At 42.8% G+C, this 20167-nt stretch overlaps 1 protein-coding gene across 4 annotated transcripts in view; it reads left to right on the top strand.

Moving 5' to 3' along the window:
* Nucleotides 1-605: 605 nt before the first annotated feature.
* pde1cb (phosphodiesterase 1C, calmodulin-dependent b) overlaps nt 606-20167 on the top strand; it is a 59243-nt gene continuing 39681 nt past the window's right edge. For 2 of the 4 annotated variants that reach the window (XM_062557543.1, XM_062557542.1), the window contains exons 1-3: nt 606-1217; nt 11891-11941; nt 12407-12572. In XM_062557543.1, the coding sequence (XP_062413527.1) occupies nt 950-1217; nt 11891-11941; nt 12407-12572 (485 nt within the window). In that variant the 5' untranslated portion in view covers nt 606-949. Of the gene's footprint in view, nt 1218-7249; nt 7730-11890; nt 11942-12406; nt 12573-20167 lie in introns of those variants that run through there. The other 2 variants (XM_037457797.2, XM_062557544.1) reach the window with 2 other exon arrangements.

The raw sequence follows: 20167 nt of genomic DNA, 5'->3' as shown, positions 1-20167 counted from the left end.
CAATGTGTGGTCAGCCATTTCATTTCTTAACAACCACATTTCCATGAAAATAATCATCGAACGATGAAAATCATATGATGGAAAACCGGGCTTCTAAATTGGACTTGGGGTAGGATTGTTTATCGACAATATGTCAAGTAACTTTCAAATGTAATAAGCTTAAGCTGCCCAATACGTCCTGCAGTTTGGTCAGAATCAAAACGATAGGCCCCGGTTTGAGGATAAAAGGTAGTGAATTCAACAGGTGTTGTGCGAGACTGCCACCTGTCGGGGATTCATGTGAACTGAGCTACGTACGTTCAACAGGCTACTTTTTAAAAAGTAGTAGTAGCAGAAGCCTTCAAAAACACATCTTTAATTTTTTCTGCGATTCGTCCCGAACCAAATCTCGCGATAATTTAGCACCAGCTACGTTACACGAAAAGTGATTGTAAACAGAGGAATTCTACCGGTATATATTTTTTTGGGATTATCATAAACAATATAAAAGTCTCTGTAAATCTACTCGGTGGATTTGTGTTCATTTGAATAATCCGGGGGATTTGCCAGTTAATTGACGCCACTTGTTTTCGCCGCTCTGCCCCGAGAGACGAGAGGTGTGTTTAGACAACTTTCTCCACGTGACGCGGACCGAGGAGGACATGCCCAAATCATCCAGTTACACTCAGAGATCCTTTTCCGATTCATTAATCAATTTAAGCTCTCGCCGTCAGTTAAGTTTGATTAAAAAAAATGTAAGATAACAGTTGGTCAATCGGTGTTTTTGCTTATCTTTTTTCGTTTTGTTTGTCGGCGCGCCCTGCTCGTTCGTTTTGGGGAAAGTAAAAACAAAAATGGAGTCAAGTTTCAACAGGTCTTAACGTTAAAATGAAAGACACACTCAAAGTAACCGATTCAAGCTTTTAATTTTAATTTTCTTCTTTAAAAAAAACAAACACCTTTTGCGGTGATGGGCTCCGTTACTTCTGCGCTGACGCGGACGAGGAACGCGCTGGTGAAAGTGGGCTCGGAGCCGGAGACCCAGGACCCGGAGAGGAGCCGCTCCGCTCCGGGGACGGACCGAACCAGGAAGAAGAGCGCGCGCCTCAACGTCTCGTGCCAAACCGGGCGGCCGAGTTCCCGCCCGTCGCTGCTGTCCGAGGTGCTGAGCAGACGGGACTCCGACGGAGCCAAGCAGCAAACCGGCAGGAAACACGCGCGTGAAGGTCAACCGAGCGGTGAGTTCAAATATCCACCGAGCATTTGGTTTTCACCCCATTTTTTGGGGGGGGGTCAGCGGGCAGTTTGACTCCTCGTCGCAACGGAGAAAGCACCGGTGGAATTGATAATACCGAATGAACCAGCATGTGCAGCAAGACCCTCAAAAAGTAATTAAGGTTATGTACTACACCAGACAATGTCTGCTGTAAGAAAAGCAACACTGCAATACTTTTTAATAGCTGCCCTTAATAAACAAATTATACTTTTTTATTAATATTATTAAAGCATTTAACTGTATATTCCTTTGAAATAATTACACCGAAGGAAGCGTTTTGCTGCCTTCAGTGACCCCTACTTCAAGTAAAATATTCTTAAGTATTGTACTGTAGTCACAGCACTGACACCACAGTTTATCCCCGTCTGTGTTTGTCTCGATCGCCACCTGAGGGATTTAAATGCTCCCACTCGCTCAAAGATTGTCAATAAAAGTAGCCCATCACTTTGAAAGATGGCCACTCGATTGGCCTAATTTAGCACATTTAGTGAGAAAGTTTTAACATGATGCTCCTGCGAAACCGAAATCTCTCCGTTTTTGTGATCACCCGGGCCTCAAATACAGCTGTCGTGTTTCTTTGTACTGCACATCTCTGTAGTTCAGTTGGTGGATCTATCTGTAGATGAGACAGACTGGTAGCTTCAGAGGATTACTGTTAATATGAAAAAAGGTATTCATTGAATGAATGCAGAGCTCTTTGATGGTCCGCCTCAATGCAACATATCTCCACTACCAAATTATCTCTTTGATGTGTGAGTTGTTCCCCCGGATGGAAATAAACCAAATTACAGTCCTATTAGATCATGTGAAACTGCAACATGAGACGCATCCTGCTTTTTTATTGGAATTATGTGGTACAAAGGTTTGCTGAATTAACATGACTTGTCTGTTTAAAGTATATTTGCCGGTATAAGCTCTTGATTATTTATTTATTTATTGGAGATACTTGTTTTTTTTCCCAGCAGTTGACCTTTGAGTCCATCCAGTACAAGGATTTACCCTTTATCTACTGAAACATATTTCATTTTTCACCTTTGTGTTAGTCAGTGTTTCCTCCCGTTCATCCTGTTTACCTCCAGCTGTCTCCACCTCTGCCACCTCATGGTCCCTGAGGAAATCCGATTCTCCCAGGGTGACTCCTAAAATACCACCTTTATTGTGGCGTTTCCATGGCCGCGTGACGCCGCGTGACGCCGTAGACTATCGCTGAGTTTCCCTCCTGGTCCCCTGATGATGTTCGTGGGTGTCGAGGAGTGTCCTCCCAGACTGTCAGCTGACTGTTGACTCATCTGCTTCCTCCCGAGGAACAAAACGCTGACAAGAACCTACTGATCCGCCTACCTGCTCGGTCTCTTGGGTGCTAGATGGTCCCGTGGGTGTTCAGAGCTCAACCCCTGCCCAGCGGAGAAGTTTAGTGACATCAGCACCAACAACTTCAGACTATAGCTCCCATACCAAATAAGATGATATGCAAATCCATTGTAATTATACATTGTACTTCTAATTACAATGGTTTCAACACTTACATACTTGAGAGATTCTTCCATAACAGGGCTGGTGAGGAGCGGCAATCACCCTGCTGATGATTGCATTACTGGCACAGGAACTCTGTGATGTTCAGACAGTTCCCCGTTGAGTAATTTAGTCACTGAATTATTCCAGTTTAATAGATATTATATTTGGATGAGAGGCAGTGGAGTTAAGTCCTGTTTGAGACTTTTGTGTAATCCATTTTTTAGGGAGAAGATTGTTCCTTTTGTTAAATGCATAGACATTTCTTCAAATCTGTTTTTTGATTGGATGCCACAGTTGATTTGTTGGGATGGTCGAAATATTTCTTAGAGTTTGGAATCAGCACAAATCAATGAACGATTAATCATTTCGAAATTTTCACAAACAAAACCTCTATTGAAAAGTCTGTTGCTCGAAGGTCATACTTTATCTTTCTACTGGCTTAACTTTGGCTTGTGTAAAATTCATTTACCAATATAATCAAAGTTTGAATCACATTTTTTCAAAACGTCCTTGATAACTGTTTTGTGTGATGATGTATGAATCCGTTGGACATCGCTCATCGCTCATTGCTTACATTTGGATGGACAAAATAATGTAATATTTGGATTGATACAAAACATATAATCGATTCAGTGTTGTCGTTGTGATAGTCACTTTCACTCATAACCGTTTCCAAAACCTAAACACAGGTACTGTGCGGCTCTGTGATACACGAGTGTCGTCCTTCAATCAGGGGATTGGCAGCTCGATCCACACAGCTCTGCTCAAACCCTCAAATTGTGCGTGTGAATGTGTGCGACTGGTTAGTTAGAGTCCTGATAGCACGCCGCGGGGGCTAGCCTTCTTCCATCGCTGTGTGAATACGGAGTGAACGGGTGAATGATGACGAGCGTTAAACCGCTTTTTTCGGATTCACTTTGGCGTAGTTTTGTCAGCTCATTTCCCTGAGGTTTTGCGACTCGGCTATCGTCCCCCCTTAAAGGAGCCTCTAATGAGTACTTAGCAGGGGGAAAGGAAAGCTCCCTGCCACCCTGTGTGTCTCAATTACACGCACGTGTCACTGTGGTGACAGGAGCGCGGGGGGACTGACGAGGTGCAGGTCGTTCCGCAGTCCACGGGAGACCACTAATGAGGTTGGGTTTTTTTTTTTTTTTCTCATCCCAAGTTGTTTTCTTGAATCTCCATGTGCTACTGGGACAGATTACGCAATCAACTATTGACGTAATATAATGACGGGGAAATGTCCGTTTTGGAAAATGTTATTTGCAATATAATCTAGTCTTGCCTTGATTTTCATTTAATTCATCTGAAAGTAAACAACTATTTCAAATATACAGATTCATTGAATAGAAGCTTTACTCGCTTCAAATGGAAACACGATTATTGTTGTTGTTGTTGTTGTTGAATTAATTGGTTGCTAGATGATATATTTCTAATTCCCCAAATCAGCTCTTACCTCCGCTTTGTCTTCACAACTGATAAATATCTGCGGGTGTCGGCCCGTGCTGGTGTTTGATCGCCAGATCAAAGGTTGAGCGACAAAAAAGCAAGGGGGTGTTCACAGAAGCAGTGTCATTTCTAAAAACGGTAAAAAAAAAAGAATTATGCACATCAAAAATTAGATTAGTTTCTTTTTTCTTTCCCAGTAAGCACAGTCTGCACCGATGTCGGGGAGAAAAATAGACACCGGAGCACAGTCCAATAACTTGGTGTACTACATCTGCTATACTTCAAAATGCACGCTGATGTAATGAGTGCTATTTGCATCAACCCCACAGTATGCACATTGCCGCATGTCTAAAACGCCCTCCCGTTGCCTAGTGACCGTTCTGCAGCCCAATTGACCCTTGAATAAAATGGATCTTGAGATGAGTTCATCAGATGTGTAGGATTCGCCTCTCAAATGAGCTGTTGCGCTACCCAAAATATGCTGTGGCATTAAAACCAACACGCTGCATTCAATTATCTATTGTGCATTTAGCTTGACATTGGTATGAATCAAATGCATTGACATGAATAACATGAAAGTTAAATCGTACATGTGTCATGCATTTCTCATTTTAATGCACTCACACCATCTCACATTTACATTGGTGTTGATGAGTGTGCATTGTCCACTGGCATTAGATCAGCCAATAGGACAATTATAGTACAAACCAGTAGAGGGCAGTCAACTATGCCTCTTTCTAACATAATGTGTAGAATTCAACTACTTTGCACAAAATGATAACTCAATTTGAGAATCATCACATTGCAACTATAAAGTTGTAGCTTCTGGGGAAATCTGCTCATTAAAATGGAAATGTTGATGTCACTGCAGCATTGAAGAAAGACCACAGGGCCACAAAATGCATTATGGTTAGTTAGGGGGAAATTAATAAGAAAATAAGCCTTTTGGATATGTATTTTATTTTATTTAATGCAGTGTGTGCAAACTTAACACTTCGACCCATAAGCCCATGCTCTATATCCAAAATAAAAGTTTCCGCTTACTATGAGAGATCTCTTCTCCTGTAGTTTGGATGTTTTGTGAAAAGCCTTCATGCTACAGTTAATAAGGTAATACATGGAGCTTTTGAGCAACACGTAGCCTTCAGAAGCATCATGAATGCAGAAGCACACCCCTTCAGTTAAGTGCATTATGTAATCCGCTCTCTAACTTCTGCGAACCCAAATGCATCAAACGGGAAGCTTTGAACAGCGTTTGGTGGCCGTGATAAACACACTTCAACAGACGCCTACTTTTGTGGAGTAAGCTCTCAAAGAAAACACTGTCCTTTGGTACCTTAGTGCTTCTTTAATATATTGCATTGCGCTATTTTGGACGCGTTTATTAAGGGAAGAATTTAATATCGGCGACAAGGCTCAAGCAATATTATGATATCGTTAATCATGATGACACAGCTAGGACCTTAATAGGTTTTTTTTTATGTGAAAGGAAATGGAAGCATATTGTAACCCCCTTTGAGTTATTCAAATAAATGGTTACCTGGGGGAATCTCCTGACAAAAGGTAATGAAATAAAAAAAAGTTTCTATATTTCAACACATGCCCTCGTTGACATAAAAGCTACCCAAGAACAGGCGAGGACTTCAGGCTGCACAGTGAGGGTCTTGCAAAATTAGGATGCTCACAAATTGCTAGATAGGGCATCCATTGGAGGCTGCGGAGAGCCACGTGACACAAGGAGAGGATAAAGAGCTCTTATTGCAGCTCGCAAACAAAGTGAGATGGAGTGTAATTATCTAACAAGTGCATAATGTGTCCGCTGGAACCACACTGAGGGACTCAAACTGGCTCTGTTATAATTGGATAGATCCCCTGATTGTGATTCTTGACTAAATCGCTTATAAACCATGCATCATTTTCTGTTTGTTTAAAAAAAATACAGTGTGTCCTTGTTTTGCTATTATGTCGTTGTCTGACAGATCTGGGAGCATTTAAGTGAACCCTCAGCCTTTGAGATCACACACTTATTTGCAATCACTCTTGGGTGCATGATTGTGATGCAGATTCTTACTAGTAGGTGTCGCTGAGATATATCGTAATAACCTTTAATAATTAAAACGTTTAATAACCTGTCTGTTATTGAGCTGAGGATGTGTTAACGATTCCCTGTCTTTTGATGTCACATCGCTTCAATGTTATTACATGCCGCTGAAGTAAATCAGATAATTCATGGTGGCTGTTTATGAGAAAGTGGCACAAGGCAAGAACCCGAAGGAGAAGAACAAACACAAAAACATAACGTCGACCAATGTTTAATGCTTAATTTATGAGCAAAGAGGTTATTTCTGCTTCTCTGCTGGAGCAGTGAGCCGTGTGCCTATTGATGACTGGCAATTTGCTTGTGTAGTCTATTGAGTTTAAAAGGTGTGCGAATAAAGAGCACTCACTCACACTAATCAGGGGGGGGCAATGAAACATGGAAGAATCCCTCAGCTAAATGTCAGATGGTGCTAATAAGGGGAGCTTTCTGTCCTTTGTTGATCTGACGTGTACAAGTGTGTGTGTGTGTGTTTCTGTGCATACTGTAGGTGAAAGGAAAGGTAGTTTTTAGAGGCATAAGAAAATTGGCACAAAAAATGATTTTCCACTAACCAGCAGTAGCTTAAAAAGGGGGAAATTAATAAATGTCATGACATGTTACTATTCAAACTAGAAATGCAGAATGATTTTTGCACCCTATTACACGTAAGACCAGGTTACTCCTGCAAAATGAAAAGCAGGGGCATTGACTCACTCACTCACTGAATAGTTTCTCCTGTTCTCCACGACTGTGGTCATGGACTAAGGCATGCGCTGCTCCACACAGTGCATCTGAACGACAACAGCCTGTCTCATACACACTCGGAGCATCCACTGCGCCCGACAGTAGGAGGAGTTGCGCTCGTGTAAAGACCTCTAGAGATGTCCGCCTCCGCCTTTACCTCCACCGCCACCGCCACCCACCACTCACACCTACTGTACCTCTCGGGGGAGGAGAGACGAGGAGAGAAAGCGTGGAGGGAGGGGGCTGGAGGGAGATCGAGAGAGGGAAAAAAACAAACCCAGAGCCGTACGCTCCTTGAAATGCGCTTGTTGAGGCGTGAGAAGCGGAGAGAGGGAGATAAAAACAAAACAAAAAAAGAGATTCACAACAAAGTCACTTAGCGGGAACGCTCCCGCTCGGCGTCTTTAATGAGAAGCGCTGAATCTTTGACAGTTCGCGACACGCGGGAGTCCGAGGACTACATTTTTTATCTTTTTTTTTCTTCTTTTTTTCCCCTGCCAGCAGGGGAGTTACTATAACAGAACTCAAACAAGGCAGCGCAAGTGACAGAAGGAGCACTAGAATATATTTAAAGGTTCTCGGGTGACCAAGGGCTGCCGAAGCAATGGAAGCTGACTCCAAGAAGCAGCGGTTTAGGAAGGGCCGGAGTGCCACCTTCAGCATCGACGGCTTCAACATCACCATAGGTAAGAAACTGTGCTGCAGGCGGCAGATTACGTCACCGGGGAGAATTTACAACCAGTAAAGTGTTGATGAACTTAAGGTGCCACTGAAGATGCTCTGCGTGAGGAGCTGGAGTTCTTTGTACCGCAGCACAAAGTGTCACAAAACAGAGTGGGAATGTGTTTTAGACTTTAGGACACGGGCTTTGAGGGGGCGATTCAACTCTGCATCGCATCGGGCTGCACTTTTTTAACCACGCCCCAATCAGTGCCGCTCGCCCCACCACAGCTGGAGAGCACAAACATCTGATATCCAAACGCGCTTCTCAGCCTCACACCCCCCCCCCCGGAGAGCTGTGTCAACTTTAGTATTGAATCACTCTTCCATCACGCGTCACTTCAGGGTGCAGTCATGCTGTTAATATCTATTTTTTTAATTTTTTTTAATCATGTCGTGGAATCCGGCAGAGCTGCGCTGATCATTTAATGCTTCGAACCCACACAGCCCACCGAGACGTAACATGAAATAAGGGTGAAGATAGCGGAGCATTTAAAGGCAGCCACTTATTTCCCTCTTGTGCTGGTGGAGATGGGAACAGGGCTCAAAGGCATGATTAAATGATGGACTTCAGAAACATGACTACGGAGAAAAGCCATGTCTGCTGTGCAACAAAACAATTTAATGACACATTCACCACAACCTCCCCCCCCTGCATGTTATTTAACGCTGCTTTAATGTTGACAGTATTTGCTGATGAGGCACAACAGGAAGGGTTCACATTGTCATCCACACTGTCCCTGTACGAAGGGGATGGCGCTGGAAATTCATTTGAAGGCTGCTGTGACGAAGCCTCATTGTGTGCCGGCTGCGGTCGGATCTGGGTCCGCTCACACCTGGCTGGTCCCCGCCGCCGCCGCCCCCCCCCGTTGATTAGGTTGATAAAGGTGTAGCCTTCAGGGAGCTTTGTGTCGAGTTTGGCCCAGTTTGAGCTGTGGGCCACAGGCCGGGTGCTGATGTTGTTGTGGTTTAGCGCGAGACACGTGGAACACCAAACACGGACTACTGCGCACGCTGCTATTTGTGCGTGATATGAATGCACTGATAAGCTTTAGTGTTACGCCACAAAGACACACAAACAGGTGGAGAGAGACGCCTTCCCATAATTTCCAGATGCTGTTGTAAAAGCATTAAAGGCAGCTTGTAGATGATTTGATGAGCAAACAGAAAATAGACTTTGGATTTTCCGCTCGCTCGGGTGCATCCTGTTACCTTTTAAAGAGACGGCCTCGTTCACATGTTGACTCTATTTCCCCTCATGCTGCCCACAAGCATGGCAGTTGTCATGGCAACCTACAAGTGTCACAATCAATTGCTCACTGGGCCAGGGATTCAGCCTGCACAGCATTTTGCCAATCACCTCCTCTGAAGCGTGACTCCTATGCGCTGGTAGCTCATTGCCCTGCTGGACACCTCGTGTCCTCCGTTAAACTGGGGGGTTTAGTCGCCTGTTACAGGCCCGTTAGCTCTGTTATGTTTTGTTGATGTTGTGAATCGGTGGAGGAAACGGATTTCAGCTAAACTCGTAACTTTTAGGAGGGGTTGCCGGACGGAGGGAACCGGGCACCAGCTTGTGGTTGGCGAAATTTAAACTGTTAATGACAATTTGGTCACCTTATATTTTTGAGTACTATGCAGTTATACGTCAGCTATCTAATGAAACAATTTCAGGTCATATTCTAATTACATTTTTTATTTCCTAGGAAGATTTTCCTTTCTTTATTTTGCTTGCTTGCAATCATCTTTCTGTGTGTGCTTGTCGTTTTATTCTCAATATCTTGTAGACATTTAGTTAATTATTAATTAAAGTAAAGTTAGTTATAGTGATAGTTAGTAGATTCATTCTGTGCGTTTCATGTCCTCTCTCTGCATCCTGCTGTGGGCACAGTTCAGATTTACACACATCCCTTTTTTTCACATTAAAGGAAACTTGTGTTTCCATGGTGACATCACAGTGCTATATTTATGACTTCATAACATTGGTTCGTTGTTGCTGAATCTGAAATTTCCCATTATCCAACAATCGTAAACGTCTATTTCTTTCAAAGTTGTAATAAAATTATGTTTTATAATTCCTTTGATTGATGATGATCTGTTGTTGAGAGGCGAGACCTCGACGGTAACTGACCTTTAGTGTGTAAAAAATTTAATCAACAATTAAATCCATGTAATTCATGGTTTTTGATACCATTGCAGCCTTTATCGCTACTGTCTGCAGCACGGGGGAAAAAAGGCATTCCAGCTGTAACAAAATAACATTAAAAAAGGTCAAAAACTGAGCCTCAGTCGCCGCTCCGAAGGCGCCCGGGGTGGCGGCGGATCACTGAAGCCAAATGAAACGGTTTCACAAACTGAAATCCTGCTGCAAGTACTTGAGCCCCAGTCAAAACTCGGGAAACACTTAAGTTTCCGTTTTCTTTCAGCAGCTACAGATTGTTCCATTTACTGTGCTTGTAAGCTCTGGGATCCATCTGTTTTTTTTAAGCCCCCCAATCAAATGACATTGCCTGCATTCATCATAGGGAAACGGTGAAGAAGCTGCATGCTGTGCCCCGGGGGGGGGGGGGGGGGGGGGGAGAAACTCGCTTAGCTCTGTAAAAGAGCAAGGCCATCCAGTATGTTGAGGAGGTGTGGCCTCCCGCCTCCACAGCGCGACTTAGCACGGCAGCATGTTCACTACAGGCTGTAGAACGTCCTCATGCTAAGCTGAAGGCCAGTCCTGTCCTGATTAGAGACCGAATAGAATATAATGAACTAGTTTTTATTTGAGGAGTTTATCTAAGCATCCAGATGTTCGTCTTGACCCTGGATGCCGTCCCGCGGTGGGCCAGGGCCGAGGGGGAGAGTCCAAGCAGTAAACCATCACACAGTTAATGTTCCCCTGGCTCTCATGGCTTCGACAGCAGCAACGACCGTGAGCTCAATCACACATGTTCTTGACTGTCCAGGGTCTTAGGGATCATCGGTTGCCGTCTTTTGTGAAATAAAGCCTTCTACAAGAAGACGATAACCGACTTAACCTGCACATTATTTATTGCAAAATGACTTCCTTTCACCTTCATTCACTTTAATTGGAATGAGGTTTTTTGCAGCCATTTACACCAGGAAACCCTGTAACGTGATGAATGAATCAGACCTGAAAGGCCTTCACATAGAACCCTTTTTACCTCTTTTGAATTCTTGATTCCGAAGGAAAACAATGGGTATAATCTTTACTTATTTGAATATTGTTCAATATATGATCACATATTGCATGATTAAATACATTTAAATGTTACCAAAACACTCGATAGAGAATAAATAATGGGTGCCTAATCGCTCTCACATAAACATCTGCAAATTATTTGACCCTCGTTTTTAATTGCTTGACCATATTTCTAAATATACCTGTAACTGAAAAATAGCCTTATCTTTCATTGCGCAACTGTTTCCAACGGTTTGTGAAAAAAATATTTATTCATATTGTGTTGTGCTGGGAAGGTTTCTGTCCTCCTTCTACTGTCTTCCTGTTATGGAGTCGGCACCTAGTGGCCTAGTGGGGAACTGAAATCTGAGGCTCGTTTTGCCTGAAGAAAAACGGTGAAATGTGGAACATGATTCAGGGCATCGGCTGAGTCCGTGGAAAAGTTCTCCTCTTCAGGCGCGTAGTGATGAACGACACAGCCGCGCTGTGCTCTTCACTTACCGGCGTGAGTTGTTTTGTCTCCACAACAGCACTGCGAGATGAGAATACGTATTTCACCTACAAACCGTGCGCAGGGTTTAGTGGGCGGGGCACCGGCCACCGGAATCACAGTCAGCACAGTCATTGTTTAAATTACACATCTGCACAAGAAGCCCTTGTGTTTAACCCCAATGAGCAAAAACAGCCAGAGTGAGTCATTACAATTTCAGTGCAGCATTTATGTTTGTGTGATTATGCACAAAACAGTTTGACCTAAAGACCTTTGTTATTATTTGTTGTATTTGTTGCACATGTGAAAAAAAAAGCATCAGAAGAAGTCTGTATATCAGCAAAACCGTAGATACAGATGGATTTAGTCAGTAGAGTTTTTCATGTACTGTGTGTTCCTTCCAACATTTTCTGACATTACTTGACTATTTTCCAACTGTTTTTCTTGCTCCAGTGGCAAACGAAGATGGGGAGAGCTCCAGCAGACCACAGGCTAGTTTCTCACGTAAGTGTTCTCTCAATTAGTTTTACTTAAATATTAGTCAATTACTAAATTCTTTGATTTCAATTCAACCTGTTTTTTCAGATTAAACTCACTTACAAGGTTATCCAGAATACATTTTACTTTTAAAACGATCTGATATTTTAAAGTGATTTAGACCAAATGTAAAGAATTTATCAATGATAATGCTGCCATAATGAAAATGTAAATAGTTTTCTGCTTTGGCTAGAAGCGCTTCTTCTGTACTTGTGTGTAAACTTGCATTGACAACGTACATCCACCTGGGGGCAGCATGATGAAGGGGTTGAATCTTCTCTCTTCTGCTGAGATCCTGAAATCCATAGAAAGCAGGTTTAACAAGTCTGCTGTTTGTTACATTGTACAGAAAAACCTGGTAAACAAGCGAAAGCTGTATTCATGGCCACCAAGCACAACAACTAAGCCTTTTTTTTTTTTTTTTTTTTGCAGGCTCAAAGTCCCAGAGTGCTTTGTGGAACGCCATCACGGCGGGGATGGGCATCAAAGGCAAAGAGCAGAAGCCCCCCCTGTTTGACCTGCGGAGCCCCGAGGAGATTCTGGCCGACGATCTTCCGGCCGCAGACCAACCGGATGCCTCGGAGAAGACGGCCATCAGGTTCGCTGCTGTCGGGCTGCTTCAGCAACGGATATTTAGTAACACATTACTCATTTTTGTTAATTATCGGAGGGTTAAATCCCGCCTCAGGCTGCAGTGTCCGGCTCACTGTCTTACACTGATGTGATTTACATGCGGTCGATATTCCTCTCCGCATATAGGAGAGAAAAAAGGGCAGCATAAACAAACAGGCATCGCTCTGCAGCGTGTACATATTTGGTGTTCTTGGACACTGATTAATGTAAATTTGACTCTCAAGTTGGCGAGGTACGAGGTAGGCCCTCATCTTGTTTTCTATGAATAGAATAATCTTCTTTCTGACATTTTACATTCTGGAAACACACACACACACACAGTGCTGATTGTTATGTATGGCTGCTGACCTCAAGGGACGTGGCCAAGATTGATTCCACCTTGATAACAAGGACTTCAAACCACCATTAACATAATTTGTGGTCACTTTTAGAATATTGAATGTCTTTTTACGCCTGATTCCAATTAACCTCGATGCTCCGGAGGCTGTTCCAAATGCCGCAGGTGGCTTAAAGTGAGCGTTTGTAGGAGGAACCGAATGCAACCGAATGCAAAATAGACAGGCGAAATTATTTGGAGATTGCTTTTTAGTTTAGTTTGGCATTTGGTATGAAATGATCTTATATTCATTTATAACACTTTGTATTTCACGATTGTGTCATTTTCTTTCTCTTCTTTACTTGTGCTTCTCTGCAAAGGCTTTTTCCAGAGTACACGGTCACAAGGAGGAAGGGATAAACCACTTGACTTTTCCTTCGTTTAAAAGCTGCAGCATAGATTAGAAAGAAAAACACAGTCCGCGCAGATCGGCTAAAAGCACTCTCATCCACCGTAGAGGAAACAGTCCATTTGTCCTTAGAGACAGTGACTTATTTCAGTGTCGTGGGCCCATATTCAGACAGGGCTTAAGCTTTACTAAGGGTGCAGAACAAATGCCAAGCACAAGCCAAATGCTGCTAAATGTCTGGCTGAGGCTGAACAATTTGCATTTGTCATCTGGCCTGAAAGGAAATGATTAATTTCAGGAGCACTAACAGTTTATATAGAATGAAAATATGTAAAAAAACAACAACAACCTCACAGCTAAATAATTCTTTAATGAAGTAACTCAAATGGTAAACTATTGATTTTCCAGCCACTGTAGTCTCTAGAAAAGAGCTTATAGTTTGGCTTTTTTGTTTGGTTGCATCCGTTGCATCTGATTCCAACTCATCTTCATCCTCACATCGTTTTCTGGGAAATCCCACTCAGGTCAGGGCAAGTCTTTCAAGGCTCGTGGACAATTGTAGTTAATAAAGGACAAATCCACGGGGGAGCAAAGGGATCTACAACCCAACGACGGATGGAAAGATTATGGCACATGGTGATTAGGTGGCCGAGGAACTGGCAGTAATCCATGACATGATGTAACCAAGGTGTCACCTTTGAGGGCAGAGCCGGCCGCTGATCTCTAGGTGATGATAATGAGATTTTATTGGAGAACGCAGAGGGATCACATGAAGTGCAGCAGGCAGGATGGGAGTCTGTGATTCAAAGGACAACTGGGGTTGAATCAAGGTAAAAGTCAACTCAAAAGTCTGAATAAGACAAGCTTTCTTTTGCCTACAAGTGGATCATTTTTGCGTTTTTATGGTTGCAGTGTTCCACTTTACAAGGCCGCTTGCTTGTCCTTCTACTACTTTCTACTATTTTCAGATCAGCTGCCATAGCAGCTGATCTGAAATGTTGCCGTAACAACACAAGCGAGTGAACGTTAAGGCACACAGTGAGGGACAGAAAACAATATGGAGCCATTAGCGTATAAACACACACTGACTCATCTTTGTGGCTGGTGTCACGCTGTTTTTTCTGCTCATTAGGGATTCAATATGCATTTTTAAGTGCTTGCCAGCCACCGGCTGAGGTTTGCACACCGCAGATGAAGCCTCGGGTTTCTTTGTCAATCCTCTGTCAACGCAGTGTTGCTGTGCTAAATTCAGCAATATGTCAAATGTTGCTGAATTTCTACCTGAACTTGACATTGACTTCAATCCACCTGCCGATGATCCGCCTGCCAATAACAGCGTGTGATTTACGGCGTCTTCAACGTCATTTCCACCAGCCGTCACTTCTCATACTATTCAACCCTTCTGACTGATCTTGTTTTGCTTTTTCAATTTGAAATTGCAGCAATTGATTGTGTGAAAGAAGAAAAAAAAAGCACAAAAAGCCAATAGAGCTTTCTTGTCCGAAGAGAAGAGGGGAAGGGAAAGGTTTCGGTAATAAGTTTAGCTCATTATTGAAAATCCCCATTTTATTAACAAGCTAATTGCACTCAATGCAAGTACATGTAACATAGTGACTTGGGGGCTATGCACTAGCATCTTTTATTTAATTTGATCATTTAACCATGGCTAACGTGCAACATGTCATGTAATAACATAATAATATTGATAATGGGAATAGGGAAAGTGCAAAGCTTATAGTGAAAAATAACATGCCAGTAATGGATGTATAAAATCTTAACATTAGACAGAGAGATATAATCTGCTGCTTGGTAAAATGCCCGAAAGAACATAAAAACAATGTATTTATGCAAATTAAATTTGAAATTGAATCGTCTGTCTCTATTGTGGCAGCCCAGAGTTTTGGAGGCTGACCCGCAGGTTCAGAGCCCCCCCGACTGACATCCCCCGGTTCCGGAACAACCTCCATCACTGGCCTCAGTGGCCGGCTAATGAGCCTCCGCTGGCCGTTAGCCGGCCAGAGGAAGCATGGCACAGCTATTAATCAAAAGGATTGAGGCGTGACCTCACGGCGGTGACGTTAAAGAGCCGAACCCCCGCTGCCTGCCACGTGGCTGCTGCATATTTACACGGGGATGTAACCGTGTGCCAGTGGCATTCCAAAGTATGAACTTGTGTTAGCTAGATTTAAAGTGTGTTTTGTGGCATATAAAAGCTTCCGGCCTTTTGCTGGGATCAGTATATCTACGGCCTCGTGTGCAGCCTTCAGTAATAAAAATAGATTTTCCCTCTTATTGATTGAAGTATAGATCAGTGTAGGCTTGTTAATCAAACTTGAGTTGTAATTTGTTACTCTTTAAATTATGTATCAATTCAGAAATTAAAATCTATTTGGAAATTCCTAATAAAGATTAGATAAGTTTTGTGTTTACAACTTAAAGGTCCATTTGCTCTGTTAACATCAATCCATTCTCCCCCCCCCAATGCTTTCAAAGCACCCTCTGGGTATTTCTTTGAATCTGCCCTCACCTTTATCTCAGACCTCCCGACATCACTCAATAACCGTCTATTCACCAGGCAGGTGAATCAAATTAAAAGAGGCTCTAAAAAGAGGAGCTAGTGTACACCAGTATTGCCATCATGAGGCGAAAAAAAAGAAGAAATAAGAAAACTTGCAATGTTCTTGAGAAAATGACCCCATTAAATATTATACATAGTAGTTTCAAGTCCTCTTCAATGAACCATGTTTATTTAGTAAATGGTCGTGTTGCATTGTCTTCCTGTTGTACATACATTTGTCTTACATCAGATTCACTGTGATGTCCCTCAGCTCTGATTTGCGGTGGTTCCTGAGTCTGAAGTGAACTCTTCATCTCTGCTGTGGATGATTTGGAGATCATGTTTATTGTCGCTGAGTGGCGGCGGAGATGCAAGTTAGAATGAGATTGAAATTTAAATGTGGGAACAAACACTGGTTTTAAATAGCTATTATAGACCCATTTTTCTGGTCTTTTAATTTGTTTTAACTTATTTTGGAGACAACTTTATCATTTATTGGTTGGGAAACCAATGTTCATGAAACCCTCTTCAAAAAAACGTAATCATAAAATATAGAACTTGACAGTAGAGTGGAAACTAAAGCTAAATGAGGAGATATTTATATATTTTATCTCTGTATAGGGCAGAGATAACGAAAGGCAGCAGGCGGCAGTCACTCAGATAAACAGATCTACACACAAACCCAACCGCCAACGCCATCGCTATTTATACCTGTAAGTTGCTTCCATCACTTTGTTTGGGTTAACCAGTCCGTCATTAAACCATACCGTCGCCTCCCTGCGGCTCCCACTGAGAAGCACAGGTAGCTAAATGATTGATAGTAAACCAGTGACAGCTGAGCATTTGAAAAACCTCAGCGATAGATTCTCTGCACCAAACTAGAGGTGAAACATGAGTAAAGTTGACAGGATTTTTCATCAGTTGGGCAGGAAAGTAAAAAATAGTAGTTATGCAAGTTGGCAACATGCTTGGGTTTTAAATTTCGTGAAAAACGCCAAATATTTTCTGTCCCACACATGTGCTTCTGTTACAATAAGAAGTGCTTCGTTCCTGCCGTGGTAACAGTTCGTACTTTCGCAACTACAACAACAAGTATTTCGCTCTGTTCTATGATCTGTGATCCTTTGACCTGCAGGGATACCTGTTCAGGACAAAGTAATGGGACATTTCTCCTCTGAGGTATTTCGTCCACTTCCATCACTCCGCAAATAAATATGGCTGAATGGCCGGCTGCCCTCAATTTCTCCCACCCATCCTTCCATCACTACAGCGTCCAATCCAGAAGGAGAAATTAAGTATAGATGGAAAAAAAAACATGCTGGAATTTCGTGATGGATGATCTTCACCAAAATGTGGTCATTACCGAAAAGGCGAAAAGGCTATTTTGATACATAGATATACTTATCGACTTGCCTGGAAATTTAAATGAGATCTGAATTTTTCATGTTCCTCCAAATGGCCGGCGCTGTTAACGCCTCGATTTCGATGTGTGAGCCGGGAACGCGGTGTGGAGAATACCTCTGAGCTCAGTGGAATTTCCAGCAAGACTCTCCGTCATCGTCACCCCAATAATTAACTCTCCCAATACTTGATGCATTGGGTATTTTTTGTGAGCAGTCGATGTGATACTAATTATCCAGGGACGTTGATGATGATTATACAGGGGAGTTAATCCGTTTTTTGCTCTTGGGTTGTTTCATTGCAAATGGATACGTTATGTTTGTGAAACCCATTCATTAAACTCACATTCTGCTACATTTGCTTTTTTGTCCTTTTGAAGTCGGTTTTTAAAGAGTTCTGCCTCCTTTCGTGACGTCTATCTGTTAGAATAACTCTTTCAAACTCCTAATTCCTCAGATTCCTCCGCAACCTCAGCACATCATTTAGAAACGAGGAGCAAGCAAAAGAGTTCCATGTATCCTTAATATTTCATATTTCCTTGCATGCTCACATGCACATTGTTGTATTGACCGTCTCACATAATCGAGGGATTCAAACTAGTTCAAACTAGCCACAGTTCCCAAACTATTTCATTCATCAGTCGGCGTTTGGCAACGTGAGTGCAAAGGCTCGAGGCCACATCTCCCAGCAAGACTTTATCCTGCTGTCGATGCATCAGATTCATTCGTTTTTTTTGTTTTTTTTGTAGTGAATGTGAAACGCTATAAATATTTTATCTTCAACCTTAATAGAATTAGAGCGTATTGTTGTGTGATAGCCATGCATCTTGGGATGAAAGTTGTGTAACGTAAGAGAGAGAATAACCCATTGTTATCAACTCCTTCAACAAGTAATAATGGGATTAATTATGAGTGGAGGTAATTGGAAAAATCTGCATTCATACCGTGGGCTAGTCTTTGTGCACCAAGTCCATCGGATTATCGCAACCGTCAAGAGCCCGTAAGCTTCTACCTTCTTCTTCCACACTTTCTGTGTATTCTTGTTTACCGTCGTGAACACGAGATTCCGAGTGCAACGCGCCTTTCACTGACCTTCTCTGTCCTCGCAACGATCTCAACCGGACCAGGCTCAGACTTGTTCCGTGTCACATTTACACATACAGAGGACACAGGACATCCGGTCCCGGGAGGGTGGAAACCCGTGAACAGCGAGCAGTCAAACGTGAAGCTGCTGTTGTGGATTTCCCTCAAATTGACCGATCGGCTGCAGGTCTCTGGCCCTGAAAACCTCCCCGGGGTCCGGAGATAAATACCTCTGGTAAAACTAGGAAAGACCGGGCCGGTGAAGAGTGGATTGGAAAAAAACGAGGCGAGATAGAAACTGAAAGCGAACGATGGAGAGAGAGCGAGAGAGAGATAGAGAGCCATAGATAAGTGTGCCTTTTTGAAGAGAACATCAGCAGGCTTTATGGCACTCGGGCAGACCTCTCTCCTCCTTCCTCACAGAGGACCCATCTCAGCAGATGAAAGCGGGGGCCTCTTTGAGGTGGCGCCCTTGCATTACCCCTGCATCCTGCATCAAGTAATTGAAAGACCTGAGAGTGTGGTAGTAGGGGGGGGGGGGGGCTCAAAGAAAGGGGGGCTTAGTTATCAGCTTTTGGCTTTGGACAGAGAATGAGAGGACTAATTGGTTTTTACAAGGAATGGCAGGAGAAGAAGAGAAAGTAGCAGAAAGGGCTTTAAAAAGTTTATGTGTGTGTGTGTGTGTCTGTGTGTGTGTGTGTGTGTGTGTGAGAGTGTGTGTGTGTGTGTGTGTGTGTGTGTGTGTGTGTGTGTGTGTGTGTGTGTGTGTGTGTGTGAGAGTGTGTGTGTGTGTGTGTGTGTGTGTGTGTGTGTGTGTGTGTGTGTGTGTGTGTGTGTGTGTGTGTGTGTGTGTGTGTGTGTGTGTGTGTGTGTGTGTGTGTGTGTGAGTGTGTGTCTCTTGTCAAGCAGAGTGACAGGGAACAGAAAACAATGAATCACACAACTGGCATTTCAGTTCATGGAAAAACATTACGGCTTATTATAGCAATGACATCAACATTTGACTTCAATGCATATTAGCTTACTGAATATTTACTGCAATTTACTATGTTAATAACTGAACTTCAGTTATTAACATAGTAAATTAAGTTCAGTTATTAACCAGATAAGATAACTAGATAAAGGAGGACTCAAAAAGGACTGTTACTACAGGTTGTAAAAGTGGTCGTGGTCGGAGTAGCAGCAGTCAGAGCAGATGTTGTAGTAGCTGCAGTATTATTGCCAGCATTAGCAGCAGTAGTAGTAGTAGTAGTAGTACCAGTGGTACTTGTAGTAGTTTTGTAGCTGTGGCGGCAACCACAATTACTACCACTAGTGTATTAGTGATACAGGAACAGTTGCTACAATGTAGCGTTAGCATTGTCAGTAGCTACAGTTACACTGGTGGTGCTAATAGTTGTAGTAGTAATGGCAGTGATAGGAGTATCAGCAGCAGGGTGGAAAACGCTGTATTATCTACTGACGTACATACTTCTATGGTCTGATACAACATTGGCACCGATAAGGCAGTTCCTGAAACTTTTACGGGCTAATTTCGGAGTCGTTTTGATTCAGTAGTAATATGTATTACATCATCAAGAGATTTGCTACCTTTTGACCAAGCGAAAAAAAACAGTGCCTCTATTCTGCTGATGTTTGCATCCAGCTGTGGACATCCTGTCCACAACACGTCTGTTATTTCATCTGAATTGGTTTGAAAACCTAAATTTAAACTGCAATAATTTAGTCATCCACAAACAGAACCATGCTTCGGTAACCCGTTGCTTAAAGTGTGAAATTAATTGAATTCGTGGAC

This window comes from Pungitius pungitius, chromosome 15 (genome assembly GCF_949316345.1).
Source record: "Pungitius pungitius chromosome 15, fPunPun2.1, whole genome shotgun sequence".
Classification (NCBI taxonomy): domain Eukaryota; kingdom Metazoa; phylum Chordata; class Actinopteri; order Perciformes; family Gasterosteidae; genus Pungitius; species Pungitius pungitius.
The sequence above is the reverse complement of the archived record's forward strand: the minus strand, read 5'-3'. Positions and strand labels throughout refer to the sequence as shown.